Source organism: Hetaerina americana, unplaced genomic scaffold (assembly GCF_022747635.1).
Source record: "Hetaerina americana unplaced genomic scaffold, ioHetAmer1.1.p SCAF_25, whole genome shotgun sequence".
Lineage (NCBI taxonomy): Eukaryota > Metazoa > Arthropoda > Insecta > Odonata > Calopterygidae > Hetaerina > Hetaerina americana.
The window spans coordinates 108,168-124,104 of NW_027286819.1; the positions used below are offsets into that span (position 1 = coordinate 108,168).

The window sequence follows — 15,937 nt, forward strand, 5'->3', positions numbered from 1 at the left end:
TCTTGGAAAACATTCGACACCATGCCTTTTTTTCGCTTCTAATTATTGGACTTCGATCAATTCGGCGCATGACGTAAATTTTGACCCGGTGCGAGCAAATGTAGCTCATATGTTTAATGAAATCGGACTATCCCTTAAAAACAAAAAAAAACAATTGGTCAGAGTGCTCAAAATGTTGCTATGGAGGATATGATAAAATTACTGTAGAATGTTTGACAACATTTTAGGCCAAAGGATGAATGTATCTTTTCATGAATTACATATGCTACACGAAATACATATTTTTTCACATTTAGTAAAGCTACCACATAACTATTTCATGCTGATAATTCATTGAAAAATAGCTCCTTCACGGTTTTTTAGCTTTTAAACAATCAATACGATAACAATTTGTTTTGCATAGTTTTTTGCAGGAAATGCTGGCATTCCATTCAAGTAAAACTTTCGACTTACAATTCTGTTTTAATTGCTAACAAATTGAATAACCCGCATCGCCGCATGTGAGAATGGCAGAGGGTGTAAATATATTCAGACTACCATTAATTTTTTTGAGATTATTAGAATATATTCATTCACAGTTATCTGTACTTGAGGTAACAATTCAATTGAACTTCATTTTTATTAAGTGTTGACCACAGAAAAAGGATCATTATTTTTCGATGAATTCCTGTATTTCTCTTTTTAATTCTTAATCAGTATAATTAGGCAAAATTATTCACTCAAAAATAACACAAAGAGAAAGATTTCAAAATAAAAAACATTCATCATTGTTTCTTTTATCTTTGTTACTCATAAATACATTTGTTGAGATTCATGTGTATTACAAATCGAATCAGTATTCCAAATATCCTTTTTTAACCAAAACATTTCCCTGAAATACCCTCATCCTAAAAGTTAGCGGTGGAGGAGTTGCAGTGTATTCAGAGGCCTCATTTAACGCTGACACCCACATGAAGTGCACTACTTTGGATGCTGACAGCACTCCAACTTGGCACCAGCAAGGAAATATGCACCATCGGTCCTTGTTTCTTTGGTGAGAAAGCTTGCTGATCAATCTTGATTGATGCTGCTGTTCTCACCACGCAAAAGCATCCAATAGAAAACCTGAGGGAAAACTACTTAACAAGAAAACCTGAGGGAAAGCAATTTAAATAGGATTAGGAGTTTTAAGTCAATGTGGTTTTTTTAAACTACTTATAGGATGTTTAAACTAAAATATAAATACTTTTGTGTTCGAAAGGGCTAAAGAAATGTTTACTGGTTTAAGATTGAAAGATTGGTTCCCCTCGAAAAAAAATTGAAAATCACTTTAAATCTATACATGTAACCACATTGAAATATCAGAGACATTAAGCTTTAGTTAAAATAGAAATGACTTTCATTGAAATGATATTTTAGTGAAACAGATACAATTCATCCATGACAATATATTGGAAATTAATGGATTAAAAACTGCTGCTACTTCACTCTATTTGAACATTTTATTCATTTGTCTAAAACTAATGGGTAGAACACGTTTAAATGAATACATCTGTGATAAACAATGTTAAGGAATGGCTTGCTGAAATGAATTTTGTGCATGTTGCTGGAATGAATTTTTTTAAGGCATTCATATTTTAAATTATTCATAATATATTTCAATATTGTCATATGAAAGTGGAAATTATAAGATTAAGTTAAAATAACAATGGAATCACTTTCCTTTCAAGAAAAGGGAGATGAGGTACCAGGGAAAATAAACAGCATGTATTTTACTGTATCAAATATGTTTATTTCATGCAAAATCACCTGGGCTAATAAAGTCACAACATGTTTTTACAGACTTGTTGATGGATGAATAGTTTTTTTCTAACTGAGCTCCAACCACTGCCCTTCCACCCTCCTCACCTGCCTATGATTGACATTTTCTTCAAGGACACGAATAAGAATGAGGAGATGGATGCTTCAAGCAGAGTGAGAGGAGTATTTACGCAACGGTTACGTACTCTCAATGATGTTGAAAGGTTGCTTCTCGTATTCCTAAACAAAAAGATATTGCAATGCGACACCATTAACGAGAATATAATTTGCGAGCAGGGGAGATTGATTTTCATTGGAAGACCAGATGAGATCTGGTGCTTTCCCGGCGTATTTGCTTGATGAAGTTTTCTCGGGTCTTCCACCGGGTGAGGGGTCCATGTTGGCCGACGTTTCGATGCCCCACTCATGCATCGTCCTCAGGGCATCCCTGAGGACGATGCTGGGGCAAGATTTTGTTTTAACCTTTTGAGGATGCCAGATGAGTCTCAGATGGATATAGTGTAGAAAAATTGGAAGAAAAAAATTCAGAAAGATGTATGCTGAATCGAAGAAGGGCAGAATGAACCGTGGGGTGTCAGTTTGTGCTCGATATTGGAGCATCGGAATTATCGTTTAATATTTCGCCTAATTAAAAGCCTTCCCAAATCGTTATAATACGGTTGGGGTCAACATAATATTATGTTTCTCTTAAATATAGATTAACAAGGATACAAGCAGGGATATCAAAGGGACAAGCCTGTTCTTTCAATTAAAGTTTTCCAAAGTCTAATTTCAGATCTCAAACATTTACTTAGAATTTGCTAAGATGCATTCTTAAGACATGGTGATAGTGGATTCCATCCAAGGTATCACACAGAATGAGGAGTGGGCCAAGAGCACCAAGCATTATTCCGATTGTTTTAGCTTTTAATAAAAAATGTGGATATGCTTGCCCTACTACACTACAGATGGCATTCATCCAGCAAATTCGTGCCCCAATCAATTCTTCGATGATGATAAATAATTCAATTTACTTTACATTTTGTATTATTTCTGTAATTAATTTTGCAAAATTTCTTTTCTTCATTTGATTAATTTATGAACAGGAAATAATGCTTTCTCATTTCATTAAAATGGTTAACAAACTATACACTTAAATTTGTAGCTGTGTAAATTCATTAAGTATTCAGCTGGGAAAACAACCGACAATGTTATTAATTTACATTTGGTAACTTGTCACATGAAACAAGATAATTCTTTAGAGGACACTGATTTTTTTCTTTCTATCCCCACCGTATACATAAGCATAAAAATAACATTACCATGGTTATGCAAGTTTTTGCTCTTTTGGACAATGGGGATAATTTCTTTGGTCTCAGGAAATAACATATTTGTACATAAATGTTTCACATAATCAAAAAAATCTTCACTCCTTCAAACAAGAGAGCACATCCCTCAACAAAGCGGCATCATTATAAATAATACTGGCAGTGATTTTTTATTCTCCCTTTTACGATATTCACAATCACGACTGCATTGATGCATGGACTTTGGTTTCATAAAGGAAAACTATAGTGCTCAGATTTGATAGAGAGAAGATTTCAAATGGCAGGCACATTCATAATCAACCAATCCCCACAGACAGGGATAACAGGTACACGATTCTTCAACTTGTAAGTTACATATTTTCTTACTCTCTTGATCAACTGAGTGGTATAAAAGTCAGTTTTTGTGAAATATAGGCAAGTTGAAATATTGTCAAGAAAAAACACCACCCATATCCTCCTGGTCCTTCTTCTGACAGAGATTATCTAAATTGATTCTATTTACTTTGGTTAAAAGGAACTTGCAGTTAGTATAATGTCACCTCTTATTTTGAATTAAATACAGTTTTAATAAGTTTGGAAAACAAAAACACTGTCATCACTCAATTATGAAATGGCGTCGACAATATCCTAATCAATACACACTGTACATATATGAGTAGATAGGATTTCAAATTTTCTCAATATAATTTGCCGGGAGTAAACCTTCCACTCCATTCAACCTCCCCTGCCACCAGCCACCATCATCTGCAAAGACAAACATTTCCATTTCATCTAGATATTCAAATTTATGGAGACACCACACTGGCATGGCAAGGGACATTCTCATCCTAATGGAAATTGTAGCATTGCCCAGTGACAGCAATGAAAATATTTGCATTTCATTAAAATTTCAGAACTATAATAATACACATGGTGAAGAAATTGAAACATGGGATGTTCACTTCAACGACCCTTCAGCAACAACCAAGTGATGGCATCCCTCACTTTGCTACTAAGTCTGGTTGCTCTAAAATATGTCAAGTGCAGTCTATTTAAATGAGTGACATTTCTCAGCTACTGCGATGATGAAATGATTGACATATTCTGCACATTCATGTGATTTTTGAAAGAACCAGACAGAAATGAGTTGAACATTAATACAATGAGCAATGTCACACCAGTAACTCTAGCAGTGATACCCACTCTTGCACACAGCAGCAGCAGTGGAACACACACGAGCGGAAATTGCACAACACCAAAACCATTTGCCACAATTGGCATTCAAATCTATAATCCATTATTTTAGATGCTAATTTTTTTAAATAAATCTAAACTTGTTACTTTTTTTCTTTAATTTTTTACTTATCACATTTTTTTTATTGGAAACAGAATCATTAAAACTTGACACATCAAAAGTTAATATCTCGGAAAAATTAAATTAGAGAATTTTTGTTGGGATAATTTTCGGGTTGTCCCATTGCAAGGCAAAAGTAAAGAGAACAATAAGGCTTCACTCATTATTAGACTCACCTACACTCGAATCATTAATGAGTTAATGTCAGAACTCTTTCCCACACAATAAATGCATTTACACTGTTGCTGACCAAAAGAAACTTTTTCCAATCATTCCTAAGCACATTTTTAAAATTTTGTCAATGAGACAAAAGAGCCGTGTGTTTGGGTGAGAGGTGGTGTCATTCTAGGTGAGATTAGATATCAATTGCAGGGATGAAAACCAGATGAGATCACCACACAAACTAGGAATTATTTAAACTTTAAAAGCCATTTCAGTTATGCAATTATTTATCATAGGCTCACAGGAAGTGTTCCTCCCCAAGAAATACAATCTTGATGTGATGGAAGGGCTTGTGTATTCTGATGACCCCAATAGTTGTGTTGGTGAAAGCGACGATATTTGCCCCTTATGGTGCCTCCCACACCAGAGAGGTCAAAGGGCAGGGGTCAGGCGAATTATAGCCCGCTCAGCATCTTTTTCACAGTTAGGCATGCGCAAAGGCGTCTGATCCCAGTCGGGTGGCAATTGGCTCTCTCACTGGCTCAGGTGGTGACAGGGTTATGTCCTCACCTGCCAACCTGGAGTTTGATTCCCACCTAGGTAGGCTTTGCTCCATCTAGGGGTTGGGTGTATGTCATTGTAGGGGTCAGGTGAAAGAAGAAAGTATTGCCTTGAGACTCACCCCAATAGAGTTGTTAACTAAATAAATTGAATAACGATGTCACATTAAGAACACTATTGAGGAAGGCAATGGGAAACAACCGAAATTACACATCCTAAGACTCTTTAAGATGGACACTACAGAGACAATGAGTCCTAGCAACTAGAGGACTAAGCCCAATAGCCCATACATATGCTATGCCCAATAAAGGGAGAGAAAAATTAGTGGTCATCACCTTGCAGGGCCAATAGTATCGGACAAAGGTATGGAAAGAAGTATAGTAAACATAGAGGAAGGGAGTGAAACAATATCACTAATAGAAGTAACAGCTGAACCAAAGAACCAGGTCATTGTTTATGTCCATACCACCAAGCAATCATAGGGAGGTAAAAGTCAACTGAGAATATGATCAACTAAAGGAAATAATTGTGGCTGTTCCTGGGAACATTAAAAAGTGATAGGGGATTGAAACACTTGGGGATTCAGAAAGGATACCACTAGGACATTATTATGGTTTTGCATGGATTTAGGAAGAGCGTGGTTGATTTGCAGTGTTTCCCAGGAGCAGACGCTAACTCAGATCATATTTCAGTATTGATGATGCATAATGCCAGATTCAAGAGAAGTAACACAGGAAATGATTGAAGAGTAAGATTAACCCAAAAGAGAAGAAAGGAGCATCAGTATGCTGTAGAGAAAATGATGAGTGAGGAAAGGCAGCTGGGTACTACAGAGGAAAAATAGGAACATATCAAGGAAGGGATATCAAAAGCAAATGATAGCGTAGGAATGGCAAATGAAACTGTAGGACCACTAAATACAAAAGGGACTGTTAATAACAGATGAGATTATTAGAAAGATAGACAAGAGAAGGCAATCGAAGAATGTAAACAGAAAGAGTTACATAGAAAAAAGTACAAACAGTAGAATAGTTGAAAACTTGTTGCGGTGCAAGGAGAGCAGACGGAACGCATGGCGGAATTTATTTGTTCCAAGTTCCAGAAGGTACCACCAGGGGACACGGCGTCGATACAACGAAAAGGTGGTGGTCGGGAGAGAGAACCTTTCTACCGCTAGGTAACAAACCAGCAGTATGATCGTGCTCTGTACATCCGTGTTGTCAATAAACCCATTGAGTTTAATACTCGAGTGTTGATTTTTCTGACGTCTGCTGGCGTAGAAGGATACCCCTTCATTAGTGACCCCGATGTGATCACGTGAGCTTAAGTTTGTATTTTTTATAGTGTAACTTGAAGCGCCACGTGGTGCAAAATGCCACCTCCAAGCAACGGGTCGGAGGAGTCAATCTTAAGCAGAGTGACAATACAAGTTCTACCTTTTTGGCCAGAAAAGCCGGCTCTATGGTTTTCGCAGCTGGAAGTTCAGTTCTCGCTAGCGGGAATAACGAGTGAGGCGACGAAGTATTCCCACGTGGTCGCCCAGTTAGACAATCGCCACGCGCTGGAAGTGGAGGACATTATTGTGAATCCCCCCAGGGCAGACCCATACCAGATAATTAAGGAGGAATTAATCCAACGACTCTCGGTCTTGCAGGCACAGAAAATACGGCAACTCTTGGAGCACGAGGAATTGGGGGACCGGAAGCCATCCCAGTTCTTGCGCCATCTACGGCTGGTGTTGGCGTGGGCTGGTGTTGCCGTGCCAGACGACTTTCTGAAGACGCTGCGGATGAATCGCTTTCCATCCCACACACAGTCCATCCTGGCCTCACAAGACTCGCTGGAACTCGAAAGCCTGCCGAAACTTGCCGACAAGGTGCACGAGGTCCCGCGTCCCCCACAAGTCGCCAGTGTCACGCCGCATTCCGAAGTGGAGGAACTTAAAAGGCAGATGGCGGCCCTGATACAACAGGTGGCCGCGTTGACTGCTTCTTGTCCGGATTTTCGCGGACGGAAACGTTCCAAAAGCCGACGGCGGCGTGTCCACAGCCCTTCCGCGCCTCCAGATGCAAGGTGGTGCTGGTACCATGCTACTTTTGGTGAGCCCGCTGCCCCCAGCCCCGCCGCCTGTATATTGTGGACTCGGTGACGAAGACAGAATTCCTGGTCGACACCGGTTCCGATCTTTGCGTTTACCCGCGATCGCTGGTGAAGGGACGACAACCACTTTCTACCCTACCCAAACGACCATGTATCACATCAATGTGACACCCCGTCGCCTGCAAGCCCCGGCGACTAGCACCAGATAAGCTCGCCATCGCCAAAAAGGAGTTCGACGAGATGCTACGCAGCACCACGGTCCGACGGTCGGACAGTTGTTGGGCCTCGGCTCTGCATCTGGTGCCCAAGAAGGATGGCGAGTGGCGTCGCTGCAGGGATTATCGCGGTCTCAACGCGCGGACCATTCCCGACCGATACCCGGTGCCTCATATCGCCGATTTTGCGCACAATCTGGCCGGCAAGACTGTATTTTCGCGTATTGACCTCGTACGCGCGTACCACCAAATACCTGTGTGCCCCGACGACACTTCCAAAACGGCAATCATCACGCCATTCGGACTCTTTGAATTCCCGTGCATGCCGTTCGGCCTGAGAAATGCAGCCCAAACATTTCAAAGGTTCATCGATGAGGTGTTAAGGGGTTTGGACCACTCGTACGCCTATTTAGACGACATTTTAGTCGCCTCGATGGACGTTGAAGAGCACGAGCGCCATCTACGTGAGCTATTTGCGCGTTTGCGGGAGTACGGAGTGTTGGTAAATCCCACCAAATGCGTGCTAGGTAGGACGGAAGTGTCCTTCTTAGGCTACTGTGTCAGTGCATACGGGGTTAGCCGACGACGGTGAAAATAGACGCGATTAAGTAAGTGCTTTTCTGTCCCGGAAACTGTCAAAAAACTGCGCCAATTCTTCGGCATGATTAACTTTTATAGGCGGCTCATACCAAAGGCTGCGGCAATCCAACTACCACTAAACGATGTCCTAAGGGGGGGAGTAAAAGGGAATGAACCTGTGCGGTGGAATAACGGCTTGGATCGTGCGTTCAATGAATGTAAAGACGCCCTCGCGCAAGCGACGTTTCTCGCGCACCCAGACGTCTCTCTTCCCTTAGGCCTTTTTACAGACGCGTCGAACGCCTCGTTGGGCGGGGTTTTGCAGCAGAATGGTAGCAACGGTTGACAGCCACTCGGTTTCTTTACCCGTAAACTCACTCGCAGCAAAATTACAGCCCGTACGACCGGGAACTGCTTGCCGTGTATGAATCGGTCAAATATTTTCGGCATATGCTCGAGGATCGTGAATTCGCAATTTTTACTGACCATAAACCCCAGATTTATGCCTTGGCCCAAAAACCAGAAGTGTTCCCCGCGTCAGTTTCGGCACCTAAATTACATCGCCCAGCGACATCCGTCAGGCAGCGAAAATGTAGTCGCGGACGCCCTTTCAAGGGTAGAAGCTGTGAGTGGTGCCATCGATTACCGCGCCCTCGCACGTTCTCAGGCGGACGATGACCAGCTCAAACAGCCCAACGATTCCCTCCGGTTGAAAATGATGCGCATTCCCGAGTGTGAATTTCAGTTATATTGTGACGTGTCGACACCATCAGTCCGCCCTTATGTAACTGAACACTTCCGGAAGCCAGTCTTTGACTCGCTGCATTGCTTGTCACACCCAGGAATACGGGCTTCCACCAAGTTGGTCGCAGAACGGTTTGTGTGGCCCTCGATGCGCAAGGATTGTCGTGCATGGACACGCGCATGCATTCCCTGCCAGCGAGCGAAGATTCATCGCCACACAGTGTCCCCTGTGGGAGGCTTTGCTCCGCCCACCCAGCGTTTTGAACATGTTCATATCGACATTGTAGGCCCCTTGCCAGTTTCCGCGGGATATCGATATTGCCTGACGAGTGTCGATCGATTTTCAAGATGGCCAGAGGCGTTCCCGGTTAGTAACGCAACAGCTGACACGGTCGCAAAGGAATTCTTCCGGAATTGGGTCGCTCGCTTCAGCACTCCAGTCCGGATGACGACGGACCAAGGCCGTCAGTTTGAATCTCATCTGTTCCAGCAGTTGGCGGGGCTCACCGGTTCACGACACCTGAGAACCACGGCTTATCACCCGGCAGCAAATGGCAAGGTGGCCAGATTCCACCGCCAACTGAAGGCAGCCATAATGTGCTACCAGTCGGATGGTTGGCCGTAAGTCCTGCCAGTAGTGCTGCTCGGTATACGAACCGCCTGGAAAGCAGACATAGGAGCGTCGCCGGCGAAGGTGGTTTATGGTCAACCACTCCGTCTACCAGGAGAGTTTTCCGTCCCTAGCGAGCGGCCGGCGGACGACGACCTTAATTTCGCCGCGCAGCTACGGCAACATTTCTGCAACATACGACCAGTTCCTGCGTCACGCCACGGCGAGAAGTCTGTCTTCTTGCATCAAGACCTGTCGTCCACATCCCACGTTTTCGTGAGAAACGACGCGACAAAGCTGTTTCTTTAACCACCGCACTAGGGTCCCTTCCCGGTCATCCGAAGAGAGCCAAAATTTTTCGTGGTCAACGTCCGAGGTAGAGAGAAAACTATTTTAATTGACCGCATAAAACCTGCCTACACTCTTGAGGAGAACGACGGGACGAGCGGTGCAGCATCCACACCTCTGCGGGACACAAGGCACCCAAGAACCACCACTGCTGCACCTGCCGAAGAGCCGAGAGGGAGGAGGGTCCATTTCCCAAAGCACCTGGCAGGTTTTGCAGCATAAAATCACACTCCTTGTCGCTAATCCTTCCTTTTTCATAGCCTTTAATGGCCTTAAGTCTACGGAGGGGGTGATGTGGCGGCGCAAGGAGAGCACACGGAACGCATGGCGGAATTTATTTGTTCCAAGTTGCGGAAGGTACCACCAGGGGACACCGCGTCGATACGACGAAAAGGTGGACGTCGAGAGAGAGAACCTTTCTGCTGCTAGTGAAGAAACCAGCAGTACAATCGCGCTCTGTACATCTGTGTTGTCAATAAACCCATTGAGTTTAACACTCGAGTGTTGATTTTTCTAACATCCGCTGGCATAAAAGGATACCCCTTCAAACTGATAAACATGATACAAATAGGGTGCAGTAGGCAAGTTGGATGACACAGTGAAAGGACATGGAAAGTTTACCAAGGAAGGGTTCTATTGGTGCACTGAAGAGGAAGGTGAAAGAACCATAAGAGGTTAAATGGAAAAATTTGTGCAAAATTTGAAAGATACGTCAGAAAAATTATCAACTGAACCTGTAGATGGATTGGGACAATGGCTTAAGGGCAAACACTAGCCCTTCCATCACCACCACTACATCATCAATGAAATATGATGTTTTTATGATCCAAGCCCAACCTGATGGGGTCAACTGAACCACTCAATGGTCGGCCCATGTCTATCAACTCTAGGAGTAACTGAAGTTCTGAGTGATACAAGGGAGCAGATCAACTGTTGGCAGAGTAGGGGCTACGATATGAGGACACTGGTTCCTTTGTTTGAGGACCAAGGCCACCTCCAAGTGTAACTCCCAAGGAGCAGTAGGCAGGGCATTGCCACAGACGCAGCTGCCTCGTGAAAGGTGAGCCTCATCCTCCACCACTTCTTCCCACCGTGCTTTTCCTCTGCTCCAGGCCAAACTCTATCACTCCCATTTGGGGAAAAGGAGGAGGTGGGGAACACATGACAGTGATAGAAGAAGCCAAGGTACCAATTGCTCTGGATTGTATAAAATTAGACCATCCATCCTAATTTGGTTCAGGTATTCATATCCACTTTGAAAATTTGGAAGAGTCTGATAAACACAAAAATCTGGGTGATAAACGCGAGAGATCTTCTATGAACCAGAGAATACCTGCACTACGTTAGGAGAGACTAGAGAGAACTGTCAGTGAGCTGGCTAAAACAAGAGCAAATTCACCTCTTATGTTTTCCTGGCTTGTTCTTTTCACTTCCAGAGATGGTTCCTGTTTAAGCTGTGAGATAACAGAATATCTCAGGCTTTTTTTGAGGAGGGTTCATACATGCCATCAAGTTGTACTTGATACTATCAAAAGGTCACTGCTGTGCTTACTTGAGCACATGGCCCATGTCGATCGAGTTAGTCATCAGAGATCTATTCCTGTGTCAATTCTGATATATTTCAGTACGCCTTCCCACAGAAGGGAAGGCTTACTGAAATTACAATTTACAAATTACAACAGTTACAATGCTTTCCCGATCAATGTGGTAACACTTTACACTTTTAATAAATTGACCTAAACCATATCAAACTCATTACTCCGCCCTGCAGTAGCATGATAAATTTGTTGGAATGGCCAACATTTACATTAAGTGGTCAAACAAGAAGTGAGAAAGATATTGAGCATATAAAATGAGTCATAATGGGTGGCAATGGGCTACTTACGCTCCTTAATTATGTCAATAATATCTCCTTCCTTGAATGTCAGCTCATCCAGATCCTGAGAACAGTATGAATAAACAGCCCGGCACTTTGGCAAAACAGGTTTCTTTCTGAGAGCTGGCCTTGGTTTGCCTCCCCCCGGTATGGGTTTCTGCTGACTGCTTCCCAGGCTTGCTCTCTTCTCGCTGCATCCAGAATTAAAGAAGCATTACCAATCAACCTGTATTTGTACCTACCATTTCTTAAGTATGATGCCACAACAATCGCATAAATTAGGGAATGAAGGGGGAAACTTTTCAACATTTTAAATTCCTCACCCAGCTACTCCGGCCGGTGGCGTGGACATAAAGTGGTCATGGTTGGCTCGATTTGCTGCCTTCACTTGGGCAAGAGTTTGTGAATTACCCTTGGGATTCATCCCTTTTCCTATATTGTAAGACCATGAGTTGCCTGGAGCTGAAAAGAGAAATAATCGATTAGCATTACAATTTGGAAGTCAGACAGTTAACGGGCTCAGAAGAGGTAAGAATTCAATGGGGCTGAGTTGAAGCTTAAAATGAGCATTAACACTGAAAAAGTCTCTCTTAGATCTTGTTTCTGGAAAGGACATTATCCTCAGAAAAGAATGCCCCTTTAAAAAACTTTTCTTGAAATCAGTACAAGAGGAAATAAATGTAGACAGCAGCAAAGCATGGCAACTTAAAGGGTGAACTTCGTCAAGTCTATTACCCTCAAACTGACAGTGCCCTCGAGGATTTTTTATGACCATCCTGAAAATCAAGATACGTACTCTATTTAATAAATAAAAATCAGTTCAGACACTCCCGAAATTCCTAATACAGTTGGTTGAAAAATGTACACAATCAAGAAGAGTGTTGAAAAGGCAAATTCAGAAAGTGTTGAAGCCCGTGAGATAATGAATATTCAATGGGTCTCTCTCTCTCAGGACACCTTGAAACAATCACGCTCTGCCTTGTTTGCAGGGCTAACTCACAGAGAGCAGGCAATCGGAAGGGGCTTGGCTTGATGGTGGGCTGGTTCGCAGGGGGGGGCCCACTGGGGGGAGGTGGTGGCACCCTGGTCTCTTGCACTGCTTGTGAGGGGCAGGGAGGGGCTGCCCGTCTTGGACGAGGCACAGATGGTGCAGCAGATGCTGGTGGTGATGGTATATTCAGCCGGCCAGCCTTACCGTGGCTCGTACGAACTTGAGAAGGCTTGGAAGGCCCTGCAGAAGAATAAAAACGTCTTTAGATGTGAAATGTTATGTCATAATGGCAAGAAGAACAAGAGTAGGGACAATATAAGGGTGAATTTATTAAAAATTGGCATTTTTCCACAAAATAAGGTGTGTTTTGACTAGTTTCATTGTAAATACATCATTATCAGGTTTGATGATGATGCAGTTACAATAAAACCAGGCGTAATAAATCCTCTTTCATGGAAAATTGCCAATTTTTAATTAATCATGATATCCCACCATATCATGCCTGAAACGTCTCTTTTTATTAATATAAGGGTGCCCTGACAAAGGGGGGGAATAAATTCATTGAAATTACTACACTGATTAAAAATTAAGTGCCTCATATTTTGGAATGCAAACCAACATACCCTGATCTCATTAGAAATCAACATATGAACAAATAGATACACATATTATTATTATGCAGGAAATTAACCTTGACCAAACTAAAACTACACCTAATTACCCTCAGATACCTTTTTTCTCCTGTACATTTGTCAGGACCACAATAAGCCACTTCTGATCAGTGTGCAGAAGATATCCCAAAGGCTTAACCACCATAACTCACTTGATTGTCAACAGAATAACTCAAAACTTGCCTGTATGGCAGGTATTGAAGATGGTATGATTGGGTATTTTTATACATTTCAAATATCTCTGGCACCTGCCTGAATGCTCAGTATTCAATTTTGACTTTCAACATCCAATTAAGGGTGGATGTTGAAAGTCAAATCATGCATCATGATAATCAGAGAGAAACGGACACTCTATTTTGAAATCAGCACAATGATTCCAGGTTTTCTTTCACCATGACTCCAGAATTTCAGACATTCTGAGATTTTTCTGAAACTTGGTGAACCACACATGAATGGTATTATTATTTATAATATGCTGGGGATGATAACTTATCCAAACATACATATAGAAATGAAATGAAATTATTGACATTGATTATTCCACACACTTTATTTAAAAACACAACCCAGGTTTCGACCTTGAACCTGGGTCCTGTTTTTAAATAAAGGGTGTGGAATTATTAAGTCAGTATTTTCATTTTATTCCAACATATTATTTTTGAGCGTTTTGGAAAAATAAACTCTTTACATTTACATCACACAACTCTTAAATGCTCTGTTTGACCATCTGCAACGCAAGTTGATAGATGCCAAGATGATGATGTTCATCGACTTCTATCTACCCTAAACAGGTATGACATCAGGGAAATAGGATGCATTACTAAATTATGTACAATCATATTTAAAATCAGCAATTAGTGCACTTAACTAAATTTTGGGACTCTTTTCCATTAAAATCAAATTTTATTTATCAGATAAATATTTAAATCCACTTCTCCATGGCTCTAAGACATTTCTTCACAAAAAAATACCCATATGGTTCACTAATAATGGCCTACTTTTATGTTTAAGCATACATAAAAATAATTTTTCTTAAAAGCTGTTGAAAACAATGTATTCTCTCGAAATGTTGATGCTGCCAATATTGGCAGTTTGCTGCAAAATCTTCCTCTGAGTAATTTAAATTTCAAATGGAATTTTGTTGCTCCATTTGATATTATATCAACTGTTAAAAAATTTAAAAAATCAAACTGTAGAGATATTTATGGTCTATCTAATTCCCTAATAAAGGACATTATTGTGTTCATTGAAGAACCATTAGCTATGTTAGTCAACTTATGTTTTGAGACAGGAGATTTTCCAACAGCTCTAAAATATTCTAAAAGAGTACCTGTCTATAAGAAAGGTGATAAAGATGATTTAGCTAACTGTCACCCCATTTCCATAGTCCCAGTTTTTGGTAAAATTTTTGAAGCTCTAATGGAAGATCAAATATGTAATTTTTTTGAGTCAAATAACCTCTTTTCCAAATCACAGTATGGGTTTTGATCTGGGAAATCTACAATTTTGGCAGTAGAGTCCATAGCTAATTATGTCATTAATGCATTTGAAGAGAAGGAGTCAGTCTCTGAGACACTATGTGATCTTAGTAAGGCTTTTGGATGAGATAATAATTCAATATTACTAACAAAGCTAGAATATTATGGTGTTAAGGGAATCGCACTGAAACTAATGAAGTCATATTTGGATGATTGCCACCAATTGTTTGAAATTGATGGCTGTCAATCTACAGCTCTTAAAGTAAAATGAGGTGTACCAAAGGGCTCTGTGCTTGGTCCAATACTTTTCATCATCATGATTAATGATTTGCCCAGTTATATGAAACCTACATCTGTTTTATATGCTGATGACACTACTTTTGTGCAAAAATGTCAACATCTAGTAGATGCAAAGGTACGATCTAGCGCTTCCCAAAGACAGATTAAGGAATGGTTTGATGCTAATCATTTACATTTAAATACGAGCAAAACTCAGCATATTGTGTGCAGTCTTAAATCAAAAATAACTGATGTTGAAACTGTTAAAATATTAGGAATTTATATTGATACAAAACTTAACTGGGAGACTCACATCAGTCAGACCTGTAATAAATTGAGTAAAGCTGTTTATATGTTAAGAAAGCTCAACTTTATCATTTCAAATGAGTATCGTTTAACACTTTGCCATGCCTTCTTTCAATGTCATTTGAATTATGGTGTTGAGTTATGGGGTCATTCCCCACATGTTAGACAAATTTTGCCGCTACAAAAGAGAGCTATTCTTTCTCTTGCTAATATACCACTATATGATTCCTGCAAACCTCTTTTTATTAGGTATGGAATCATGACTGTATTTAGTTTATACATCTTTAAGGCTCTGATTCATGTGAAAGTCAATACAGAAACTTACCAATTAAGATCTAACATCCATAATTACTTCACCAGAGGTAAATCAAATCTAAATACTACTTATTGTAGATTATCATCAACTTACAACACATTTCATAATATGAACATACGACTGTATGACTATCTGCCAACTCAGTTGAAATTAGACAGTATCCAGAGTTTCAAGAATAGGGTTACCTGGTTAGAATAGGGTTATACCAGGTTACTTGCTCACCCACTTTACTCATTGGATGAATTCTTTTCTGATAATCTT

At 41.0% G+C, this 15,937-nt stretch overlaps 1 protein-coding gene across 1 annotated transcript in view; it reads right to left on the reverse strand.

The window, feature by feature from the left end:
• Positions 1–1,766: 1,766 nt before the first annotated feature.
• The window catches only part of LOC139689566 (unconventional myosin-Ie-like), a 516,942-nt gene continuing 502,771 nt past the window's right edge, over positions 1,767–15,937 (reverse strand). Inside the window, exons 21-24 of the mRNA XM_071586725.1 lie at positions 12,636–12,866; positions 11,959–12,097; positions 11,645–11,826; positions 1,767–3,851 (exon numbers count right to left, since the gene is read on the reverse strand). Of these exons, the coding sequence (XP_071442826.1) occupies positions 3,775–3,851; positions 11,645–11,826; positions 11,959–12,097; positions 12,636–12,866 (629 nt within the window). The 3' untranslated portion in view covers positions 1,767–3,774. The remainder of the gene's footprint in view (positions 3,852–11,644; positions 11,827–11,958; positions 12,098–12,635; positions 12,867–15,937) is intronic.